The sequence below is a fragment of the Streptopelia decaocto genome (assembly GCF_964273445.1).
Source record: "Streptopelia decaocto genome assembly, chromosome: 5".
Classification (NCBI taxonomy): domain Eukaryota; kingdom Metazoa; phylum Chordata; class Aves; order Columbiformes; family Columbidae; genus Streptopelia; species Streptopelia decaocto.
The window spans coordinates 65091207-65115416 of NC_138659.1; the positions used below are offsets into that span (position 1 = coordinate 65091207).

Consider the following 24210-nt stretch of genomic DNA (forward strand, 5'->3'; position numbering starts at 1 on the left):
CGGTTAAAGAAAGCCTCTGGAATTCCAGGCTCACATGCTTAACCCTATAACCTAGACTGTCTCTATGTTTATTTATACAAGCTTACCATGCAAACATTTGTATTTGCTATTTGTAATTGGAATACAAATCTACTTCAGAGATGCAGAACTCCATTTCAAAACCAACAGTTCATATTAAAAGAAAAGAAACCTCAATATCCCCAGCTAATTGGTGTTTTTAAGATTACAGAATGTTTTGGGCAAGTTTATGAAAATGCACTATCCTTCCCTTTCCTTTGCTCTGCCCTACATGTTCTTCATATGCCATGTTTTGCTTTCTTATTTTATAGCTTCTGCATTCACATATTCCTGTCACACTCCAAACTCTTTCTTAAAGCCTTATTCTTATTGGCATGTTCATGGAATTCCAGCCTGCAGATTCTGCTCTGCACTTAGTGTGCCTGAAGAATTTGTATTGAAAGATGAGCTGGAAGAATGCCTTTACTAAAAAGAAACCCTCTGCCAAGAATATCGGATCTTGTGTTCCTCTAATAAACAATCTACAGTGCCTGAATTTCATTTGGATAAGGGATTAAAACTACCAGTCATAGTAATATATTAAGACAGCAAAGTGCTGTTAAGACTGAACCAACAATTCATGCCTACCTAGATCAAATGGATTTCTACAAAAATGTTCTTGAGTACTTTTAGAGTTTCACCTTTCCATTAGAGGACACATACTTTATTTTAGATTTTTTTTTTTCAGCAGTAATACAAGACTAACAAAACAATGCGTTTTCTTGTGTCAGGACAATCTCAGAGGTGGGATCCTGGTTTTGTGTCCATGCTTACATGTCACTCTGATGAGGCTGTAAGCTCCAGGCCAGGTTCATGAGCTTGAAGTGGCTTGTCTCCACACCTAAGCCATCTTTTCATGTTGGGGTCTAAACCCTGGGCCCAGCACATGTTGCATTTGGCTGCTTTTGCAAGGACAAGGGCAGGTCCCACCCATATGAGTGGGATGGAGTCCTCCCACAGGCTGTCCAACCATACTACTCTGCCAAGGTCTCTAAAATAAGAAAAGGTATCAGCAACTTGAATTTGTTACTCACAATGAGAGTTCTTCATGAGAAAGGGAGTCCTTCCGAGACTGGTAAACACAGCACTTCTGACAGAACTTCACCAAAGCAAAGAATTTGAAAGGGAACAACTAGGACACAGCAACAAGAAAAGTTAACACTATTTGTGATGCCTTATATTTCACTGGTGGGGGAAATGAGAAACCTGACAGACGCATCCTAAGACTCATTATTTAGGATGTAACAAACACAGATGCAATGTACAGTAATCCCAGCAGACAAGCTTTGGGAAAGGAAACTTTAGTCAAGATGGGTCCTGCAGAGATGATCCTCTGCTCTTGCCACAGAGCTTTCTCTAAATGTGACCAGACCTCCACATGTGTACACAGCTTTAGAACAATCTCTGGATACATAGGACTTTAGCATGAGGGACAGGAAGAGGCACCTGTGGACTGTTATTCAGGAGGGGAGTAATTTTGATTCAGCAAAGTAAGGTTGTAAGGACATGCAGCTCTCTACAGCCTATCAGACTTAGTCTCTCAGGAGGCCCCAGAGAGGAAGACAAATGGGAATAAACCTGCTTCATAAGGTAACAACTCAAATATAAAAAGAGTTAAGGATGCAAAAAGTACAGCAAATGAATACAGATGGGGCAGGCAGGGTAACAGCAAGAAGCAATGAGGAGCAGTTTTCACGTATCAGTAGGTCAATCATGGTCAAGCTTTTGTATGCACAAAAAAATGGCATTTTAGAGAGGGTCTCAGAGAAGGAAAATGAGTTAGCATTACAGATGTTCACGTCCAGGACATGCAGCTTATACCTGAGATAACACAGATGGAGTCAAATATAGGTTGATTCCCTGTCAAATGTGAGACTACAAACCCCTTTAGTACAAGCTGGGTTTCCAAAGCCAAGGAAATGATGTTGCAGTAACCAAGATGCAAAATCAGCGACAGCTTTGATGAAAGCTCAGCAGTATGTACAGACAGAAAAGCTGTCATGCAGACAGAATTAGGATTTTGAAAGAGAGAGGAAGAACTGTGAGCTGAAGGGAACACCCAGATTACTCATTCAAATGAGAAAGCAGCACCGCAGCTAGAAGTGGGAATTGCAGAAGCTCTTGGGCAGATTAAATTTTCCAGGTTAGCAATGTTTTAAGGAAAAACAGAGATGGGGGATGTCAGAGAGGCATTAAGATTGTAGGCTGTACAAAAGCTGATGGATGTTGAATGAAGATGCAGACCTACAACACTTTTTACTTGATTTTAGTAATTCCATGTAATATTTACCTTTGCCTACATAACCCCTTGACCATTCCAGAAAGGCTGGATTATGATTATGATCCAATAACTGAAGCCATTAATATTTTTGTTCTCTTAGAGCTTGTCACAGATAATTCAAGCAGATTTCCAAAGCTCATAAAGATTTTCTACCAGTTAACTCTCAGTTTAGACTAGTGGTTGTACTTCAGTGTGTTTCCAGTAACAAAATTTCTACCACTGCCTTTTCACACTTTACTCGATGCCCTGATTACTCTTACAAGAGCTCTCATTTTCATGATGTTTGGATGTCCCAATAGCTAGCAACAAGGGCTGCAACTTCTGATCCGTCTGTACATACTGGTTTGAGGAAGATGTCGGATCCAGCAATAGGAATCTGAAAGACTGAATGGCAATGCAGAACTCTCAGTTTTCTGTGCTTCTTTATTCATCCCCATGACTTAGAAAAAAAAAACAACAAACAACCATGTGTGTCAAGTAAACATCAGCCATTTCCCTAAACTCTTAGGTTTTGCTGCAATTGATCACACAGCCGAAGTTAAAAGCCTTGTCAGTCCTCACTATTTATCAACCCTGCCGATAAAAGTACACGATCACAGAAACAGCCACAGACACAGACACTAATTAACAACATTCCATTGTGCCACGAATGAGAAATGCCAAGAGATCTACCTTATCCTGCCCTGCTCCTTACACAGCTCCCGGTTCACGAGCACACATGCACACAGACAGCAGGCAGACAACAATATACAAAGATAATGAACGGGTCTCTAGTGTTTCAGATTTACCTACAAATGTGTCCTTCCATCAGAACTTTAAGAGTGTTTTGCTTCTGGCACTAGCATAAGCAATCCCACAACAAAGACTGTTGAGAAAAATGTTGCTCAACATTAGAGATAGTTAGAAACAGAGTTAGAAATATCTGGGGACTTCCCAGGAGCACTCTGCAAATTACTCATGAACTACAAGATATTCTACAAACTGTGCATCACATAGCTGCTGCCAATGGGTTACGCAAGTCTCTGACCAAAAATAAATAAAACACACCAGAAAATGAATATCCTGATTAAAAGAACGTGTACATCTCCTGTATCAAAGATGCAAACTGAATTGGAAATAAAGGATATGCATATGGAAAGTGCACATAATTGGGGGGGGGGGGTGGAGGAAGAGTTAAATGCAGACAAACCTCTTACTGGTGAAAATAGCATTTGAATTTAATTTTACATTCAGACTATCCGGTTCACAGTCCTTTCATTCCTACTGTGGGAAAATGAGAACTGGAAAAAAGTCCCACCAAGGAGGTTCTTTGCTTTCCCTCCTCTTTTTTTTTTTTTTTTTTTAAAACTTTAAAAGTCTGTGATGACCCAAAAAAAGTAAGAAAACAAAACTTTGTCCAGTGTTTTAAAATCAGCTTTCCCTTGGGTCTCAAAACTGCATCTGTTGCATGTGCACTGAATTCAGCAGGAATACAGTGTACAAGATGACTAAACCATCAGTCTGCAGGGGACAACAATATATAAAAGTAAATAGAAAGAAAAAGGCATTTAAGAGGTGAATATATATGACTTATAGCTACTGCTTGGTAGAGTCAACTTCTCTTTCAATGTTTCTAGTCTGACTTCTTTTATATCATTTCTATACAGTTTATACTAGAGCTAATTGTCCCAAATACATTTTATCATTTAGCCTATCAACTAGGGCTTTAGAGAAGCATTTCTACATTCAGCCTATAACCTTACCTTGTAGGCAGCTTGTCTCATAAACTGCTTTGCAGGCTGCTTCCAAATAGCAGGCACTGTAATGACCCATCTTACTTCAGTGTTTTCAAAGTCTGAGCCTCCTTGGTCACTAAGCTCCTAAATAAAAGGAAAATAGAGGTGAATGCAAAATGATGGTTGTCAGCTTTATCAGAAAACATTCTTTTCTGCTGGCTCCAGTAACAAACTTTTTCCTTTCAATTTTTTTCCTGCTACATCTATGCTACAAATCAGAATTATTGCCAACGTGTCAAGAATGCTTTACTATGCCAAAAACTGGGATTAGGGTTGATGCCTGCTCAAGGAGGCCTATAGAAAATTTTACTGCTCAACATGAAGTAGAAGTTAGTTTTTCCAAAAGCAGCTCATGCACTGCTGAACATTGCAGAACATTTATGTACATTCTTACCCATAGTGTGGGATTTGCTGTTAGACTGAATAATTCACACTTGCATCTGGATTAATACACAGGAAAATATTTGAGGTATCACTGATGAACATTGTGTTTTACAATCCAGACTTTTCAATGACTTCTTTATATACCACTTACCTTTAAATCAAATTTTTACAACTCAGTTAGCAAGGGGAAGTTACAGTTAAACCCTTTAAAAAATATGACTGATTGGTCCTTGAAAATTTTACTTTAAGCAAACATTCAAGCCTAGTTTAGTTCTTCTATTGTGCTTTTTTTTTTTTTTCCTTAAAAAGAAGAAAGTCTGTATTGCATTTGCAAATTAGGTGATATACTGACATGTTTTGGGAAAGGTTCCAAGTGAAATGTCATTACCATATGTCCTATCTGAACCTTTCCCTGTTTGGATGGAAATTTAGAAAGGTGAACAACGGGCCTTCAGAACGTGCCAAGGTGTTGTGTTTGTTTAGCTATGCTGCCGTTCAAAAATCCATGCTAGAAAAGTAGCACCTTTATACTGCACAGGGCACTAGGAATGGACAAATTATAGTCCTAGTAACAGTTCATTTACATTGCTCGTCTAATTAGTTTCAGCATACACTCACAAATCACAGGGATTTATTTATTACCATCAGGAAAGGATGTAGCCCTGAACAGGCGGCACAGCAAATACATGGGACTGTACCCAACAGCATTCATATTCACTAAGAATTTCCCCAGACTACACACAGGTTCAAGTCTGTGACTCCACAATCGACTCTAAAATCTAGTTAACTAAGTCTCTGAGACAAGACGAGGCATCTGACTTGCAATGGTAGGATTGTTTCTCTGTAGCCATAAAGAATACACTGACAGCTCACAGAGAATAAGTTAAACGCATTCAAAAAAGTAGGTTAGTTCTTAACAACAAGGCTATTTTAAATAATGCTTGCATGGGTAAATATTCCGATTTGACTTAGCAACTATGATAGTATGCTTATGTTGACATTATAGCGGCCCATTTGGAGGCAATGTGTGTTTAACTCACATTTGACTGTTTACATGATAATTTAAATCCCAACAACTGTTTACTGGGGACATGTACTTCACAGGAGAATATGCAAAACAACCTTGTGACCCAAGAAGAATATTACAAGATACTAGTATTGCAGCTTTTCAAATGGGAAATGGAAAATAGAATGCATTTTTCCCACCAACACCAACCACACTAGGGAAAAAAGAAAAAAAAAAATCAGAAAGAAAATTTAAAAAAAGGCAACATAAATGGAGGCAGTCCATCACAACACATTCACAAATTAAACCCCAAAACATGTCTGTTTGTTTCTGCCTACTGCTTGCACAATTTTCTGCATAAACATGCATTCAGGATCAGGGTAACATACCATAGTCTAATTGTGCCTCTTCGGCACACACACCACAGTTTAACACTGTAGAACAGAATAAAGGGAGCATTGTGGAAAGGTACCTGAGTTGGTTCAGGTAATGGAGGCTATATATCTGTGCTGGTGCAGAATTTGGCATATGGTAATATACTGAACCTCTGAGTGCAACCAAGGAGCCTGTACAGATCATCGCATTGGCATAATTACACCATTTCCACCAGGTTAGCCAGCTTGTACACCTCCAATTTACAGTGAGATTCCAGTCATCAAATTAAAAAATGACCTTTTAATAATCTTTTTATTACAAAATAAATCCAGCTCATCCGTCTTCTCTTTGCTTAATCAGTGTAGACAAAGTCAGGTTAGGGCAGGAGACATTAGTAGGTGCCCAGGCTACTGCATTTCACAGGGCCAACTCTGGAACATGAGAAAACCTTGAGTGAACACAGAACAACCCGTTATCCCAGCAGCAGAGTGTAAGGGACGAGGACAGGACCTAGTCTCAAATTTAATTCCTGAGCTTCAGCTCCTGCACTTTTAAATTCTCTTTTCAAATGAATGTTTTTTCATGAAAAAAAAAAAAAAAAGTAAAAAAAAAAATATTTAAGCTAGTAAGAAGATACTCAGCACTATGCATCACAGTGATACACTTAATATTATTGAATTGAGCTTTCTCTGTACAAGGGGAAATCACTTCAGGCTATTGTGAGCTCTCCAGAGTCCACAGCCTGCCTAGTTTCTACAGCTGCCTTGCTTTGTTTACATCAAATACTGCTGAGGTCAAAGCCTGGCAAGGTTAGATGTGTTAAGCTCACATTTATACCAGTTATAAATATAGAAAATCAAGATAAGGAAGCATTACTCTACCTTTAATGCCTGTTCTTTAAAGAACTGCAGAGCGTAAGCAAATATCTCAAGTGCTTTGACTTTTTTGCCATTTGCAGCTGTCAGGTCTGTCTCCATGGAAAGATTCTATGTGAAAGAAAATAACTGGATGTTATTAAAAGGAAAAGGTAAACATGAAATCAGTTCCCACTGCTTGAAGAAGGGGAATTCTTTATCCACCTGGCTAGGAAAAAGTGACAGAATTGTTCAGAAGAGGATCTAAATAATCACTTGTATTTCCTGGACCATGACATTTGCTGCTTATTTTAGACTTTGTTTTGAAACACCTAGCATGTCTACAAATGACTGCAAGCAGAGAGAGAAATATGGACTAAATATTAAATAATTACAACAAACGTATTGGTAATTAATTGCAACAAAGCTGCATATGTAAGAAATTTAATCCAAGTTAAGGGGTTAAAAGCATAGATTTTTGGCTTCCCACCAACACACAAAACAAGAAAACACCTCAATACAGAAAGTACTGGCCAAGTCCCAAAACTCAAGAATAGCTTAGTTTAAATACTAAAATATAACCAGTAGGAATAATGTCAAATTTCAGCATGATTTGCACTTGCAGTTGTGAAAATGATCTCTGGGTAAATTTGCTTGTCTGCACTAGAGATCAGTATGGCTCTTCTATTCTACTTCTGTTTTCTGAGTAAATTAATAGAACAAACGAACCTCATGGAGACTCCCTAGACAGGTATGAATCTCATTCAGGAAAATTAGGACATGATGATCTAAGCAAAGCAGATATTGAACTTCTAAGATCTAGAAAGAAGGCTGGCAAAATATACTTGCCAAATGGAGTGAGCAGCAAAATGAATCATAATGTTAACTGAGAAGTTCAATTTACTTTATTTACTCTCTAAACTCAGAAACAGAGCTGCTTCACATCTAGTTCACAATCTTTAGGCAAAATCCAGCACTGTCCACAGAAGATGATTGGAGTAGCAGATGCACAATTATTCAGGAGAGTTGGTTATTACTTACACTGGTGGTATGTAGCTTCATCTTAAACTTTTCAAAATACAACCAGTGCTTTGATTCAGTGGGATCCAAGTCATGGTAGAAATCTCTTGCTGCATACCCAAAGCTATGGAACTTTCTCTCTGGTGTCAGGAGGATAGTTGTTGGTGTCTTCTGATTCGATACACCTGGATCTCCACCTTCCCATCGTCTATCCAAAAAGTGAAACAGTTTCAGTGAATTACATTAAAGTTAAGAGCAGCAGAAAAAATTGTGTATCATGAGAAAAACAATCTGGTGGCAGATTCTACACACTGCTCTCCCCTCCAAAGATACTCATTTCAATCCTTACAATATTAAGTGGTTTTATTCACATCCAAGAAAAGAGGACTGCAATTTTAATTTCAGACAATTCAATAAATTTTGCAGTTAGTTGTATTATTTTTAAGGAGATAATCATATTGTCTTTGATAAGAACACAGATTCCTTAAAGTAAGCCACACACAATTAACAAGGAAACAATATTACACTTATATTTTAAAACTAAACATACATTTGTAATAACTATTGCAGGGGAAAGAAAAAAATCAAGTAATTATGCAAGAATACTACAAATGAAAACCCAGATCCTCAAAATGGCCATTTTGAAATAGAGACCTGTTTAAATCAGCTGAATGCCACTGTGGAGAAGTCGATTAAATCCCTGCCTCTGTCACAGAATCCTCCCTGAAGCAAGACAAGCCAGTTCAACCAACACTCTTCACGCACCTAATTTCCTGGACACCTGAAACTCTGAAGACATGACTGCAGATGTTGGGCTCTCTGCATTGCACTTTCTACTCACCTGAAATGAATGAATTTTGTGTTTTAAATGCCCAAAATGCTGTAAAAATTTTAGTCTGGCAAAAGGAAAGCAGACTCCCCCAACCACCAAGTATCTTATAGGCACCAAAACATTTTCTTCACCACCATCCACTAAAACAGTCAATAAAACTATCCTATCTTATCAAGATTGTAAAGGTATCTTCAGGAAGACCCAAGAAGCTCGATGGTATGAAGGTGAAAGCAACACAAGGCTTCTTTCACATAATGGATAAGGAAATTAGTAAGAACATCCATTATGGAAACAACCATTACATGCAGCAGGAATTGGAGGGGGCATGTGGAGCTGACAAGGTCAGACAGTAGAAAGTTGTACCACAGAGATAGCTGTGAGCATTCTTGTCTTCTCCATCACAAAAAAAAGCACAATGGAAGAACAAGAAATTCGCATTTCTGTTCCACTCACGCCATGTACAAGTACTTTCAGCATGGGAAACAAACACTGAAGAACATTTTCTTAAAAAAGCATCAGTGGAAAATCTACTTTATGCTATCAGCCATAATCATAATGCAGCTCAAACAGGAGCCAAGTTAAAATCACAAAGGCAACTGCACTCATTATTAAACCACATGTTGATTGTTTTTTTTCTAAAGATAGCAAAACACACTTCCATAATACACTACTGCCAAAGTCTTGTTCGGAAGCACAAAACGATTGTTTTGTTCTGTGGTACTTGTTTATGTGACATAGAAAGATTATGTAGGAAAAAAAAAAAATCTTCTTTTCCATTTCAGTTTCAGAAACAGTTGAACCAACTGAAAATTAATCGACCCCCAGACCTAGGGAGGCAACTGACATGGATAATTTAAATCTAAGGGGTTAATACTTGGCAAAGGAACAAGGAAAAAGATCTTCTAAAGTGCTGGGAACCATTCAGATCATTCAGCTAAATCAAACAGAGTAAAATCTGCCCCTTTTTGCACCAGCAGAAGTGATGGCTGGGAATAACCACACGTCTATGAATTTAATTCAGTATAGAGGGCAATTCCACAGCTCTGAAAGCAGAAACAGTAATGAGAAGTGGAATGACTTCCACCTTCATCCGCTCGGAAAAAAAGCTTTCATAAATCTCCTTAGTCCAGCTGCTCAGCCCCTGAGCTATTATCAGCTGGCAAGGGCTCTGCTCCAGGTCATTTCTTCCAACCTGCTCCTAGGAACATACTTGGTCAACTCCAAAGTCTTTGAGTAAGTGTTATAGCAAACATATGGTTCCAATGTGAACTGGTTGGGGTCCCAGAGCCCATGAACAGAAAACACAGGTTATTTCACCAGAATGTTAAATCCCACACACCTGCTGCAAGCAGAGAGGAGACAGACTGGTATCATTTTTGCTTGGAATCATTAATGATTCATTCTGAGTCACCAGTGAGAAATTCCATAAATAGGATGTGGCTATAACAATACTTCTTTATTTTTCATTATAGCTAGGCACATTTTCTCTTTCCAGAATAACTAGACTTAAAGTGCAGTTCAAATGAAGACAAATTGATGCTCAGTGGTATGGGCTGAAATTTTCAAAGCCACCTAGAGAAATGGACGTTCACTTCCTGATGAGTTTCTGATGGAAACTAGACACAGTAATTGCTCAGTAAGTTCTAAAGTTCTCAGCCTGTATTACTGTTCTGTCACAGAAAGAGCAAGAAGGAAACAGAAGGGGAAGCCCGATTTTACCATTTGCAATCAGAGTTTTAAAAATATTCCTGTGTGACATCTTTTCTAGAGAGAAGCAGCTGCAGACAAAGGTGCGCGCATGGTAACTCCTGACTGGGACACTTTCTCAGGTGGAGCCCCAGCCTCACTTGTTAGTGAAGGCTTCTAGTAGGCAGAGCTAGGATTTCAACACCTTTGTTTGCAGTTTTCCTTCATGGTCCCAACACAGGCAAAATGATGGTAATAATGCTGCTCCTAAGGGAAAAAAACTGAAATGCCTACTAAGAGCATGGCCTCATACAAGCCAGCAGTACTCTCTAACGGTAGTGGCAGTGGTAGGCTAGTGGTTGGACTCAATGATCTCGAGGGTCTTTTTTCCAACCTGAATAATTCTAAATGCATGCATTAGGTACTTTCTCAAAGCAGAGTGAGAGCTAAAAATCTATTCCAGCAGAACCCAAGGTAGATTTCTGCCTGGGAGCAGTTCCTAGGCTGATATAAAGTAGAGTAGATCAACAGAGCAGCATAGACTCATTGACAGGCACAGAGGATCTGACTGTACACTAAAAGTGAAAATAGAGACAAGAGGAAAGTTAGTGTGGAAAGGATCACAAGGTTACATTAAGGCTAGAGAAATGTCCTTCCTTGCACAGTAATCTGGCTGACAGACAGAGCGAACAGAGTGATCCATGCAGAGTGATGAGAATTTGATCCAGAGCTGTAGCATAACAGTCCAGGAAATGAAGCAGTGGGGTCATCAAAATGCAGCTGAACGCTGCTAGACTGTGTATGCAGAAGAAAGGAAAGCATGTGTTTGCCAAGAATTCGAACCAAACAGGGAAGAGAAGGAAAAGGAAAAACCTGAAGGTTGAAGCAAAGTTACACTGAAAAAATACCAGATGCTCCCTCCTTCTAAAGACAGGCTGCGATTTGTATCATAACCACATGCGTTTTCCTTTTTTTTTTTTTTCTCCATTTGTGAAATACATACATTCAGTTTGTTGCCATTTAACCAGCAGCCAAAACATTTATGACTTCACCGAAGTGCATATCAATCAATAGTTTTACAAAACTGTGTAAGAACCCGTGTATTCCCCTCAAAGGAGACTTTATTAACTCATTCTACAGCAGCAAACTGTATTTTATTAGGGCTCTGGCACTGCCTGCCTGCCGAAGTGCTTGCTGAACTCATGGCAATGCTGTTCATATACACTTACAGTCTCAAGGTACACAGAAACTAGCACTCACTGTAACATACACTTCTATTCTGCAACACTGCAACAGGAGTCTGAAGGTAAACACAACTATCTTTGCAGAAGCCATGGGGAACTAGTAAGAGATGACAGGTGTGAAGTAGGGACTAAAATTGATTAAAAAGTAACTAATGTCAGACAATCAAGGTAAAGTTGATCATCTAGAAACACACAACCACCTCCAAACACATGCTTTAATCTACTGAAGTGAGGCTATTCACACATTTAAAACTAAGTACATGCTTAAAGAACTTTGTTTGGTCAACACTTGTAAATCCTTTTTTGTTTGTTTGGTTTTTTAACTACTGAGCATCACAGCAAATAAACACACACAGTCAAAACCAAGACTCTGTTTGTCTACTAATTACACAAATAGAATCATGACTTTGCAGTTACTACAAACTTGGTACTATAGCCCTGTGTGTTCACTCTTCCCTGAAGTAGGACCTTCTAAATAAAACCATCTTACCCTTCATGGAGACATTTACAGAAAAGTAACCTTGTTAAAATGCAGTCAGAAATCTAAATGTCTGGAAAGGATCAACTCTAAGGAGGGAAGGTGGAAAAAATGTTAGGAAGCAAAGAGGACCATGCATCACTGGTATGCTTTATTTTAATGTAAACATTCTCCAGTGCATGCGGGAAGTTACATTTACTCCGCTGAAATGTTTGTAAATTATCCTACATGTAAGCCTCATTATATACAAAGTTCAAACTTCTTAATACCTTCTGAACTACCTAAGCCTTATTTTTTTTCATATACCACTCTTTTCATTGAATTTCATTATTTCATGCGCAGTCATGTATATATATATATATATATATATATAATTTCATAATTTAGTTTTAAAGTACATCTTCCTCAAAATCCTTCCTTGCAAGAAATATTTCTTTGGGAGAGAGAGGGAATAATAATTCTGGTATTAAAATATTTTCCATTGTTTGAAATACCTGTTGGAAAACTGAATACATTCCCATCCCAAAATATGTTCCTCCCTTATTTCTGGAAGTAAGTAAATTAGTTTATCTCCTTTTACTTCAGGATCTCATATAATATCTACACAGGTCTGAAATCACAAACATGCTACCATTATTGCATAAGGAATAAAATGTGGCATTTTGAACCATAAGAAGTAAAATGTCGTTTAGGATCTGCAACACTCTCAGCGGCCCACACAGCACCCAGATTTCAGTGTCTCAGTCATCCACAGCAGGAAGTCTAGTACTCTGGAAGGAGAAACTAGTCTGTCATTTGTTGCTGTATGGTGCAAATCCAATGACAAATCAAGTTCTAAGATAAAATTTTGAGTCCGAATGGCTTAAAGGACATCCCTAAAACCAGCAGGGATTTCACACACTAACAGCTTCAGGGAGATTATAAGAACAACACAGTATGTGATCAGGCAGAGCTTCAGAGATGTCTTCCCTCATTTTATCGAACTTCTTTAAGAAATTTGACTGATTGTTGTCAAAAGAGAATAGGAATTGATAAACACGGGTTCTGACTCCACAACCCTGTAATGTGTCTGAGACAGAAACACATGGCCTGTCCTTTGACTTCTAGCCTCATGCAGCTGTGCTGTTCACTGAACAGTAGGTGAATGGGATGCAGGAAAGGCCTTGAAGCATCACTTGTCAGTACCGAAAATGGTGTCTTTGTAACTGGATGGCCTAATACCATTCCAAAATTTACGTTCCTTTAGATAGTATTTCACATCGCCCAGTTGCACTAGAGCTCCAAAATACTTTGAAACTGTATACAACCCAACTCTGCAGGCTGACTGCACAATCAGTACTGTCTGCTGAGATTTAGAGAGCTGCATTCAGCTAGCATCTTTGATTAGAAAAATAACCCTGTATCACACTGCACTGCAGCAAGCTACTCCTTTTGCCCCTTCATTCTCAGCATTACAGTGCTACAAACAGTACATTAGCTAATGCTGTAACAGCAGCTTTATTTAGAAGAAATTCTATGGCTAAGCTTTTCATACATACCTTGTTTATCTCTGAAATTATCTGTAGCTTGGTCTTGTTACAATATAGTCATTTTAAAGGTAGTTTAATAAGAACTGCATAGGTCTCCAGTTATAAAAAACTTTAAAAAAAAACACTATAAAAATGGTTTGTATGGCAAACCTTTCATGTACCTGCCTTAATAGTTTTTACATGTGATTGCATAAGATTTATATGCATAGCTTTATATTGCATTGATTTAATCAAGAAATAAAAAAATAAACCCCCCTACATAACAGCATCTAAAATCTGTCTCTTACATACATATAATACAGAACAGATTTCACATAAAACCTTAATTTTCACATTCATGCCTTTTGATTGCTTATTTACCAGTACCACTGGTTCATTATGAGATATTTCATTCAAACTAGTGCTGAAAAGTTTAAATCAGCTACAAGAGCTACCAGTTACTGGGTGCAAATAACTAAGCATCATACACACAACTGCATACAATCATGATTCCAGGGGACGGCAACTCCATGGCAGCTCCTGGGAAATGCCATGACCCTTAATAAATGTGTAGTTTCTCTCGATCACTGAGATTAGGGCATCCTAACTTAATTATTATTATTTCTCCCCGAACAATTCTAAATATTCACCGATCCCTCCTTTTACTCACATCATCTTGTAAACTCAGCAGAATACAGAAAGTGGATGTGTTCATGATTATTAAATAAATTAGAATACAATAAGATGCAACAAAAATCTATAACCATGAAACCATGAGAGGATGCACACTGTGGCAACACAGACAAATCTAGACACTTTAGGCTCCTGTAGAAAACATCTATAGCTACTGCAGACAATCCACGTTATCACGATTGAAAACTAAATGCTGCATTGCAGCCCTTACCTCATTACATGAATACATTCTGGTTCCTTGGTGAAGCTGTAGGCGTAGCCACTGGATGTTGTGCCAAAATCAATAGCCACAACAACAAGAAATAACTGTTCTACAGCATCATCTGCATCAGAGTCCTTCTGTTAAATAGCAGAAATAAAAAACAGACACTGAGTCACTAATTAGAATAACTGTAACCTGTCTTACACTTCAGCATTTCTGCTCTCTGAGACATGCAGATCTCTTCAGTGGAAATAAGGACTTCCCTAAAGCTGCATTTGTGCCCAAAGTTGTTAAAAGAAAGCAGAAATTTAAAATACAACTCAATATATTTGCTGGACCCTTTTGTACATAAACTTCTGAATCAAGAGTTTCCTTCAAACACTAGGTTATTTTTTTTGGAACTGGTGTGGTTTGTTTTTTTGTGATTTGCTTTTGTTTGTTGGTTTGGTTTTTGTGGTTGTTGTTTGTTTGATGGTTTTGTTTGTGGTGTTTTTTTGTTTCTGTGGGTTTGTTTGTTTGTTTTTCTTACACTGACCAACTGAAGAATATGTTTCTATCCATCAATATTTGGGACTTATTTGGCGGTTTTAGGAGTTGTGTACGTAACCTTGAACATAAGGTACTTCTACCATTCGAAACTAGTGGAGACAGAACCACCCAAAATACAGCAGTAAGTGTTATAACCCATGATAATTATTTATTTATGAAGAATTTACATAACACTTGTTTTGTAAGCACTATACGCATTCTTTCCTCCTGCCTATGCTAGAATGTGGAAAGCTGTTCAGATGCTTCTAGTGAATTTGAATCCTTTTCCCTGTCTTTTACCTGTAAACCTGCAACCCCTGAAAAGCAGAGTCAAGGGCAACATGGGAACATAAACTAGAGGTGGTAGAAGGGTTATGGCTCAAATCATAATGATGTGATATGGAGCACAATGTGAATAAAAAAGGAATTGTACCACTCTTTAGTATTCTGTTGCCTATCACAAATCCTGTCTAAAGGACTAATAGGTAATGAACAGCAAGGAACTACTGTTCCCATGCTGATGGTGGCTGTGGCATGAACAGCTTAGCAGGACAAGAAGAGAACAAGCTGGGAACACTGGCGAAATGGCCACATGCTACAGGGGTGGAGGTGGTGAAGGGAGGCAACACACCCATCTGTACACACAGCATTTTGGCAAAATCACCGTGGAATAGACCTGTTGACCTATTATTAACCAGGTCATGTCTGAGTAATCCACCACTGCTGCTCAGCCTGTACTCTCAATAACATTTTGAAGCAACCTTTATTGTCTTTTACAGAGGAACTGCCAAACGTCCTCTCTTTACACGCCGCGCTCCATCATCTTCCTCACATACCTCCATTATCTCTGTGCCTGCTAATTCCAGCACTTTTCTGTAGTTTCCCTACATTTTTCATGGCCATAGGCCCACTACTTAAAATGGAGAAATGAGAGTAATAAGTTTTGGTCTCAAATAATGAAAGACTTGTCTGGATTTTCCTAAGTAATCTTTTCAACTAGAGCAATATGTTATTTACATGTCTTCCTCAAATAGTTTAAGGAGCAAGTCTAACTGAAAGAGGATATAAATTCATCAGTATGACAGAAGAAAAAGGGGTAAGTTCTAGACTATATGGAAAAGAAGGGAATAAAACAAAACATTTATGAGAGAGAACTCTGGAAATCTTTAAGAGGGATGTCATACAACTCTGAACTTTATCCAGAAAGCTAGGGAATAAATTTGACAAGGGTAGCAATGTGTTCTGAACATGACCCCTTGCAATATCAAGAAATACACTGTGTATATACTGTGTTATAGATGATGCAGATGATCTGAAAAACAGATGGGACTTAGTTTTAATGGTAGCTTGTCAATGAAATGAACATGATGTATTAAGGATTAAAACACACTACCTTTATGGGACATTTGCTTGCTTCTAAAAGCCTACAGAGGTGGCTGTTTTCCTTAAGAAACTAAAACAGTTATATTTTGAGCTTCTCTCTCTGTTGGAGAAGATTATTTTCTCTGAGAATTCATATTTTACTGTTGAATATCATATATATCCTTCTTCTGAACAGAATGAGACCTTTCAGGGGCTGCCTAAATCAGTGATAAACACAGGGACAGAATTTGTGAACCCTGAGGATCAAGAAGCCTCCACATTTGATATAAAAATGTGCAGGAGCAAATCTATCAGCTCAGCAAACAGGAAAAAAAAAAAAAAAAAAAAGGCAAAACCAGGACTCTAGTGAAATGAACGAGAGCTTTGTCACCTACTTCAGTGTGACCAAAATTTCACTTAAGACTGTGGATAGCATAAAAGGGACTACTGTGCAAGGAAATGACAACTTTCTAAAGAAGTTATATCCCACCAAACACTCAAGAGAAAATAACGTCCACATACTGTATATTAAGAGTACATTTCTTACCACAATATGTGATGGAGACAGTGGAGTTATTCCAGGGTCTCCCAAACTTTTGGCTGGTGATGAGTACGTAGATGAGGAAACTGCATCTGAAAGGAAACAAAAATTCATCAATGTCAGCCAGCAGAATGTACAGGATAGGCCAGTTGCTTTGCATACTGCTACACTATTTTCCTATTGTAAAAAATATGCTAAAAAAGAAAATTAATTCCACAACTGCCACATAAAATATAATTTTTGCCCTTAAAACACACTATGACACAATAACTGCAGTTCTGGTTTTAAAATGTTTGTCTGACCTTAATGACTAGCTTCCGTTCTTGTATTACATTACCATCCACAATTTTTAAAGTCTTCCTAGATATAGTCAGAACTCATACCTGATGCAAGCAGCAAATTAACAGCCTAAGACTTAAATGTGAGAATGTAGAAACTAAACAGAAGTTGTGAGATCAAAAAACCACTCATTTTAAGAGAAAAAGAGGAGCTGATATCAATTTGACAACACAGTAAGGAATAAATTGCAATTATTCCATCATGAACCTTTATTATGAAACTTTCCCAATACTGTCTCTGTTTTTATTCTTCAATGCAGGCTGGACTGAAACATCTTGCAGCTGTTAATATTACTGCAGGACAGAATCCAGCTGAGAAAAACAAAAGTATTATTAACCAATCATTGAAGAAATATTTCTACCCTGCATTCAATACTGAAGTTTCATTTAAAGGAATATACCAAAAAAGTTGCAAATACTGTAATGCACTATTTGTATTTATCCTTCTTATATTTACCCCACTGATGATAGGTAAGGAAATAGCTCATTAAAACAATTAAGCATTGATGACTCAGATGGATTTATACATAATATATTCTCTTACGAAAACTGCTACAGTTTATAAAAATGGAACATCGAAAAGATACCACAGCCCCCATACATGGTCATGCCCCTCTGCCACAAATTTAAGCCTTGAGTTTACCGAATTCTCTTCTGCAGAACATAACCTCATTAGATGTAAAGCAGAATTATTTAATAAGTCTCTCAAGATTAATATCCATAATAAATATTAAATACATTTAAACATTTTCTCACTTACTTGGATGTACTGCACAATAAAATGCATATTTATGTATCACATCTAATTCCTAGACATGACTGACAAGTCAGAGCACTAAGATGACACAGGAGCTGCTCTCCAAGAAAAGACCTTAGAACTACTTAGTGAAGAATCCTGTTGTTCCTGGTAATCAAGTATATGTTGTTTCCCACAGAAGATGCAAAACCTCTGCAGCAGACAACTATGGGATAATCTGCCCACAGGAAAAAAATCTTCCTCCAAATCTTAATATTGCTCTTGTAACAACATTAATTTCTGTTCAAGTTATAACATGCATGTTCACCCTGTTCTTCAGAAGCACTTGCAGAAGGAAAATACTCACATTTCCTATACAAGTTCTTCAAGAATATATCAGGTTACTCCTCTTGTGGTAAAGTACAAAAAGCCATAGGCCAAGTGTGCCAGGCACAGAATATGCTCGGTTCGTTAAGATATATTTGGATCAGATGCTGTTATCAGCCCCCTCTGTGCAATTTCCTCCTCTTTTCGAAACAGATTAATTTTTGTACCATCAACATGGTGTTTTTCATAAAATTAAAGAACAGTATTTCAGCATAGGAAAAAAAAAAAGGAATTTGTAACAAACCAGGTTCCTGCATCCTGCTGTCATTCCTGACTGGACCAGCCTCAATACTTCCTGGGCAGACCAGAACATGGCAATACTGACTCAACACCTTTGGAAACTGGTACATTTCCCTCACTTCTGATGCTAGATTTGAAACACAAAAGCATAGACTTCCAATCACTATCTATATGTTTCAGTGTTTCTCTTTGTTACGTTTCAGCGATCTGTTTTCCAACCTGTCTTCAGTTATCAGCCTGGGTGTACCTTGAGAGGTTATTTATAGCTCTATATGCAACTCAGAAAATCCTGTGTTACAGCATACACAATTTTTGTCTCTCAGAGAGAGAACAGTCCTTAAATAACCCACGCAATATGCATATTTATCCAATGGAACTGAGCTAACTTGGCTGGTGCTCTATCAGTAATTTATTTGACTCAGTTAACTTCTGATTATCCACAGGTATCAAATGTGTACATGGACACTTACTGTATGCACAAGTATAAAAATATTTGCTAACAGTGCTAAGCAGAGACTAGGTCTGTGTTAACTACCCATTAAAAAATATTGCTGAAAACAGAAAATGGATTTAGACATTTTCATCCAAAATTTTTAAAATAAGTTGTCCATTTCAGTTTCAGAATGGTCTTGAAAACTTGGGCATAAATGCTGGGTTTGTGGAAGGTTTAACTTTTTCTAATTCTCATCAACTTGCCCAACTCTGCTAGAAGGTTAAGCTTTTTGTGATCTACCAGTATTTTTTGACCAGAGGAAAAAAAATCCTTCTAAACCCATGACCACTCTGCACTGTATTCACTGCAGCTCCTGCAAATAGCCAGCTAAGCAAAAGAATTCTACAATGAGTCCTATGTGCCACCAGCCTAGAGCTTTGTTGGATCAAGAGAAGGAAACCATGGCAGGCAATACTACAACCTCTGTAGCAAACCAAAATTTTAACCAACATGTCCTGTTGCAGTGATTCTGGAGAGCTGCTATCATGTTGGCACAAGCAGCAGTTGCATTACATTGCAACTCATTTTATGAGACTACTAACTTATCATGTGCAATAACTGGGGCAGCCATAATTGTTATATTGCAACTCAGCTGTTAAAAGAGGCCCTGACACTACCAGAGAGTTTGCAGAACTAATAAATGAATGAGTGTAGTGCAGAATGCTGGGAAGTTAAAAAGGTATTTATCAGTGCAGTTGGCATTTACAGAAAATGGCTTGCAAGCCAGTCACCCTGGATTTACTGCTGAGAGTTCTTCTAACAAGCAGTGAAATCATTCTTAAAAACAAATGAAATTAGGACTCTCCACCCTATCTAAATTGAAAGGCGTTAAAATACACTTGTGCATATGGGAGCTTTTATATTTTGTTGAGCTAGTGTTTGCTTGGGGAAAAAAACATCCATGTGTCACAATTTTTACAACTCTGTTCTGAAGAGCGGTAAATGCATGGATGTTCCAGGAAGAGCTGGATATATAAAAATCTCATATTTCTAAAGGACTGTGATTGGTTGATTTGAAAGAAAATAAGCATCTGTTACAAGCCAGAGAATGGGAAAACTGTTGCAAAGAACCTGATTTGCAATTATGCAACAAAAAGTGATGACTAGCCTTTGGGAGTAAATTCCGCTTCTTAATTTAAAAAGATGTTCTGGATAATATCATGGTATTTAAACAGTTCTTAAAACCAGGATGACTTATTAAGTCTTCTGTAATGAAAAAACACAATCAAGTAGTGTCCCACATAGCTCAAGTTCCAGCTTTATCTCCCATGTTTACCAATGATCTCTCTCTGTGTCAAACTACACACTATGAAAAAAACAGAGCTAAACAGCATGCGTTAAATAAACATTTGATTATTGACAATTTGCATGCCAAAACAAATGAAGGAATCTGATTTAGAATCCAAATAATAGTAAGTCCCCAAAGACATCAATATTTAAATTAATCTTCTATCTATAATGCAAACTATTGAATATAAATCCCTTCATCTACTTATGTATAACATTATGAGCACATCGATGCTTATAACCATTAACCTGAAATATAACTGGCTATCTCAAGGATTCCAATAATCTAACTAAATGTGTATAGAATGAATCTGACCACATTGTTACAATTTCTGACTTTAGTGCTAATGTAAGCAATTGCCAAAGAACACCTTGTGCATTTTCAAGATGACAAAAAGAGAAAGGAAAAATAGAGAAGACTCTTCTTCAGTTTTTTGTTTGTTTGGTTGGTTTGGTTTTGTTTCTTTACACTCAAAGGGTTATTTGCAAATTCCCAAACAATTACGGAACTGGTTAAATTACAAAATCAGCAAATACTGTATTAGTAATGAATCATGTCCATTATCATATTAGCTGCAATTGCTGGTTTAGCAGATTTAATTTAAATTACTTCTTTTCATCTAAACACATGCAAGAGTTTATTTTCTGTAGTTTCCTGCAAGAGCTAATCAGTTTAGCTTTTTCTGGTTTTCAGTAAATGATCAACCACCATCTAGATTTCCAACTTGACTGATGATAAAATGCAATGAAGGATTAACTTTTAAGTGTCACAGAACACAGAGTAAAAGCAAAGTCCACAGCATTTATAAAACCTTAGCTGATGTACTGTGAACATTTCAGAAATAGTATTTTCAGCTGAATCTGATTTTCTATGAGATCCAGAGAGCAGGACCAAGATCACTGTTTAATTAGAAAGATCAGTTAACAGAAGGCGATCTGCTCTGGAAGACTACCAGTCTGTTCTGACTGTTTGGGAATCCCTGTCATGTAACCCTATTCAGGATCAGAGAAATGAGTTTTAGTGAACCACTGAAAGTATCAGACATGGAACCCTATAGTCCCAGATAATCAGTTTTAAGACAGCAGGCTTAAACCTGCTTTAAGAAAGATGACTGCTAAACCTCGCTGCCACAAGTCACTAAGCTGGTACTAAAACAAATCTTTTTTTCAGTAGCTACACAAAACCTTCTCTTTTCTATTAAATTAATCATTTTCTACAAAATTCATCACTTTTTCTTCAGCTTTTCTTAAGTATTTAGCCTTATGTAATTCAGCTACATCAGGAATCAGCAAATTTTCTGCTTCACATTAGGGAAACTGTTCATTTCAATGGTGAAGCACCATGCCATGGCAGTGGATACTCTGCTTACAGAAGGATGCCTGTAGCCCAAGTAATATAGGCAGCAGATAAACTAAAGTTTCTTTAAGTGTGAATTGTCTCTAAGTAAGAATTTAACAAAACAAGTAAAAGCAGGAATTTAGGGAGCAGGATACGCTGCTCAACAGCACAAAGCACAGAAAAGCAGTTGGGGAGGGAAGGGAAGAAATTTTTGAATATGCCTCATGTCACCAATTTATCGTATGGAAAAAAACCCTTAGAAATTAAAAAAAAAAAAAAAAAAAGAAAAAAAGAAAAAAAAAATTAAAAAGGTACCAGGCCCCAAGTCTGCCATCAGAAACTCCAACATGGACTTTTTCAGGCACATCCTGAAGTACCTTACAATCATGCCTACAAAAGAGAAGGCTTGGCTGGAGAGAAGTACTCCTCCTGAAACTTCGCAGACCTCATGCCCAAGTGATGGTGAAAGGGACTCATCATGGTCTGTATCCCTTACAGCTGTTTTGCAGAACAGAAAAGAGGCAGCATCACCATGAAATCAACTCTCTGTAGAACATGCCTGAACACTAATGTCATATCCAAATTAACATATCTTAAGTTCATTTTATCCTGCCAGAGTGGCCACAAAACAAACTCTTGTTAATTCAACTCTTCTCATGATTTTCTGAATCAGAAACAGGATCACTACTATTCCTTATTTCAGATCATACTTCTAGCATTTAAGAAGTGCTTTCACAACAAAAAGGATCCAACAACAAGGATCCACTGAGAAGAGCTGGATATCACACTCTTTTCCAGGCTCTCCCAAACTTCCCACCGAGTATTCCGGCAGTACAACACCCTTGCCTCAAAAGAAAAGCTGCAATAACTCTTTTTGATTTGTATAATGCATATCCACTGTTCCATCTGCCAAATCTGTTCAGCCTCTCAGTTATTTGTAGGCGGAGGAACCAGATGCACAGGGTAAGTCAGGATGCATTAGACCTACTAAAAATGCCACAATTGCAGCTGATCTTTATGGGTCCAATAAATCCAAGTTGACTGAATTTACCGTGCACATACTGATCATTTTCACAGATCAAACACTTGTACATATCTGATGGCCATTTTTCTGCAATTTCGAGCCATCCAGCAGCTGGTGAGAGTGATTGCTATATGTAGCTATGATCTCAGGCTGCTGGTCATACTAAAATCTTTGCCAAATTCTTCATTTTCCATTCAGGCAATATCTCTGGATTTAAAAAAAAAATAATAATAATAAAAAGATGATGTACCAAGTGCCAAGTGAAATATGGGTATAGGGGTAGCCATCAAGCAATAAAACAGTGGGATTAAAAACACTGTTTTTTTATTCAAAATGTTGTATATCATTTTGAGCATCGATAATAATTTTGCTGCAAGTAAAGTTTGCTAATGATGTTCACACAACAGGAAAGGAAGGGTTTACCATATTGCTATTAGCTGACAACTGCTGCATTGTTGATGAAAACCTTATTCAGCTTTTCCTATTGCTGAGGTTTTGCTTTGCATTAAGAAAAAAATGTCACAGCTTCCAAATGTAATTTGACAACCTAGAGCATTCTACTGCAAATACAAAGATGGCCTTTGAAAATAATTTTAGAGCAACAACAACAAGAAGAGACAGAAAGAAGCAAATACCAAAAACACTTAAAATATTCTTATTCTTAATAAAAAGATCTCACATTTCATATCAGAAGAACCTTCTGTTTCTACTGAAATCAATGATACCACTACTATTACCATCAATGGAATCAGAGTTCTTTGTTTTAAAATGCCAGTAGGCATCCAGCTGGTTTGTAGAAGACTGCAGTACACTTCCCTTCTATGAATACAGCCATAGCTAATCTCTGACACAAATCCAAGTTTCCTGATACCCTTTCATAATAATTGGTCATACATAGAGCTGGTATTCATTGCATTGATACCAACTAGAGCGCAGTGATTTCCTAAGTAATTTCCCAATTCTTTGGATAAAATCCTAAAAACAAGACATGTTTCTCATTACAACTTTGACCCTTTTCATTTATGTTTTTACATCGCCTCCCCTAATGACTATAGGTTGGCTGGAGGAATTACTTTTTCGCTATGTTTTCAAGATTTTTGAGATAATTTAAGTTTTTAACATTATTGTTAAGAGCATGAAAAAACAACAACAGGTTCATCCCAACACTCACTTTGTGGATAATATTAATTTTCCTGCACCTCACCAGCAAAGGGAAACCAAGAGACACCACTTATTTTCTGTGACCTTAAGATGAGAGAAAAAACAGAAGAACCTGCTATAATCTTCTGAAAATGCCAAATGGGTTATGTTCACTTCTCCTCTTTTTGACAGAATGTAAGCGAAACTGTTTTACCTAGATTTGATCTGACCTCTCTAATGCTTGGTAAGCTGGACTAAAACAGACCTATTAAGACTTCCATGCTACTTCACAACTGGGCCTGTAAAGCCTCAGCCAGGTCCTTACCAATAGCTAAATCTGACCTTAAAGATGCCTTAAACTCAAATCCATTCACCATCTACACTGTAAAGTCTTAAATCC

General features: G+C 37.5%; 1 protein-coding gene across 1 annotated transcript in view; it reads right to left on the reverse strand.

Moving 5' to 3' along the window:
• The window catches only part of HSPA12A (heat shock protein family A (Hsp70) member 12A), a gene marked incomplete at its 3' end in the record, with an annotated part of 53316 nt that overhangs the window by 21736 nt on the left and 7370 nt on the right, over positions 1 to 24210 (reverse strand). The window contains exons 2-6 of the mRNA XM_082052856.1: positions 16833 to 16918; positions 14405 to 14532; positions 7774 to 7960; positions 6760 to 6864; positions 4081 to 4197 (exon numbers count right to left, since the gene is read on the reverse strand). Coding sequence (XP_081908982.1) covers positions 4081 to 4197; positions 6760 to 6864; positions 7774 to 7960; positions 14405 to 14532; positions 16833 to 16918 — 623 coding nt within the window. The remainder of the gene's footprint in view (positions 1 to 4080; positions 4198 to 6759; positions 6865 to 7773; positions 7961 to 14404; positions 14533 to 16832; positions 16919 to 24210) is intronic.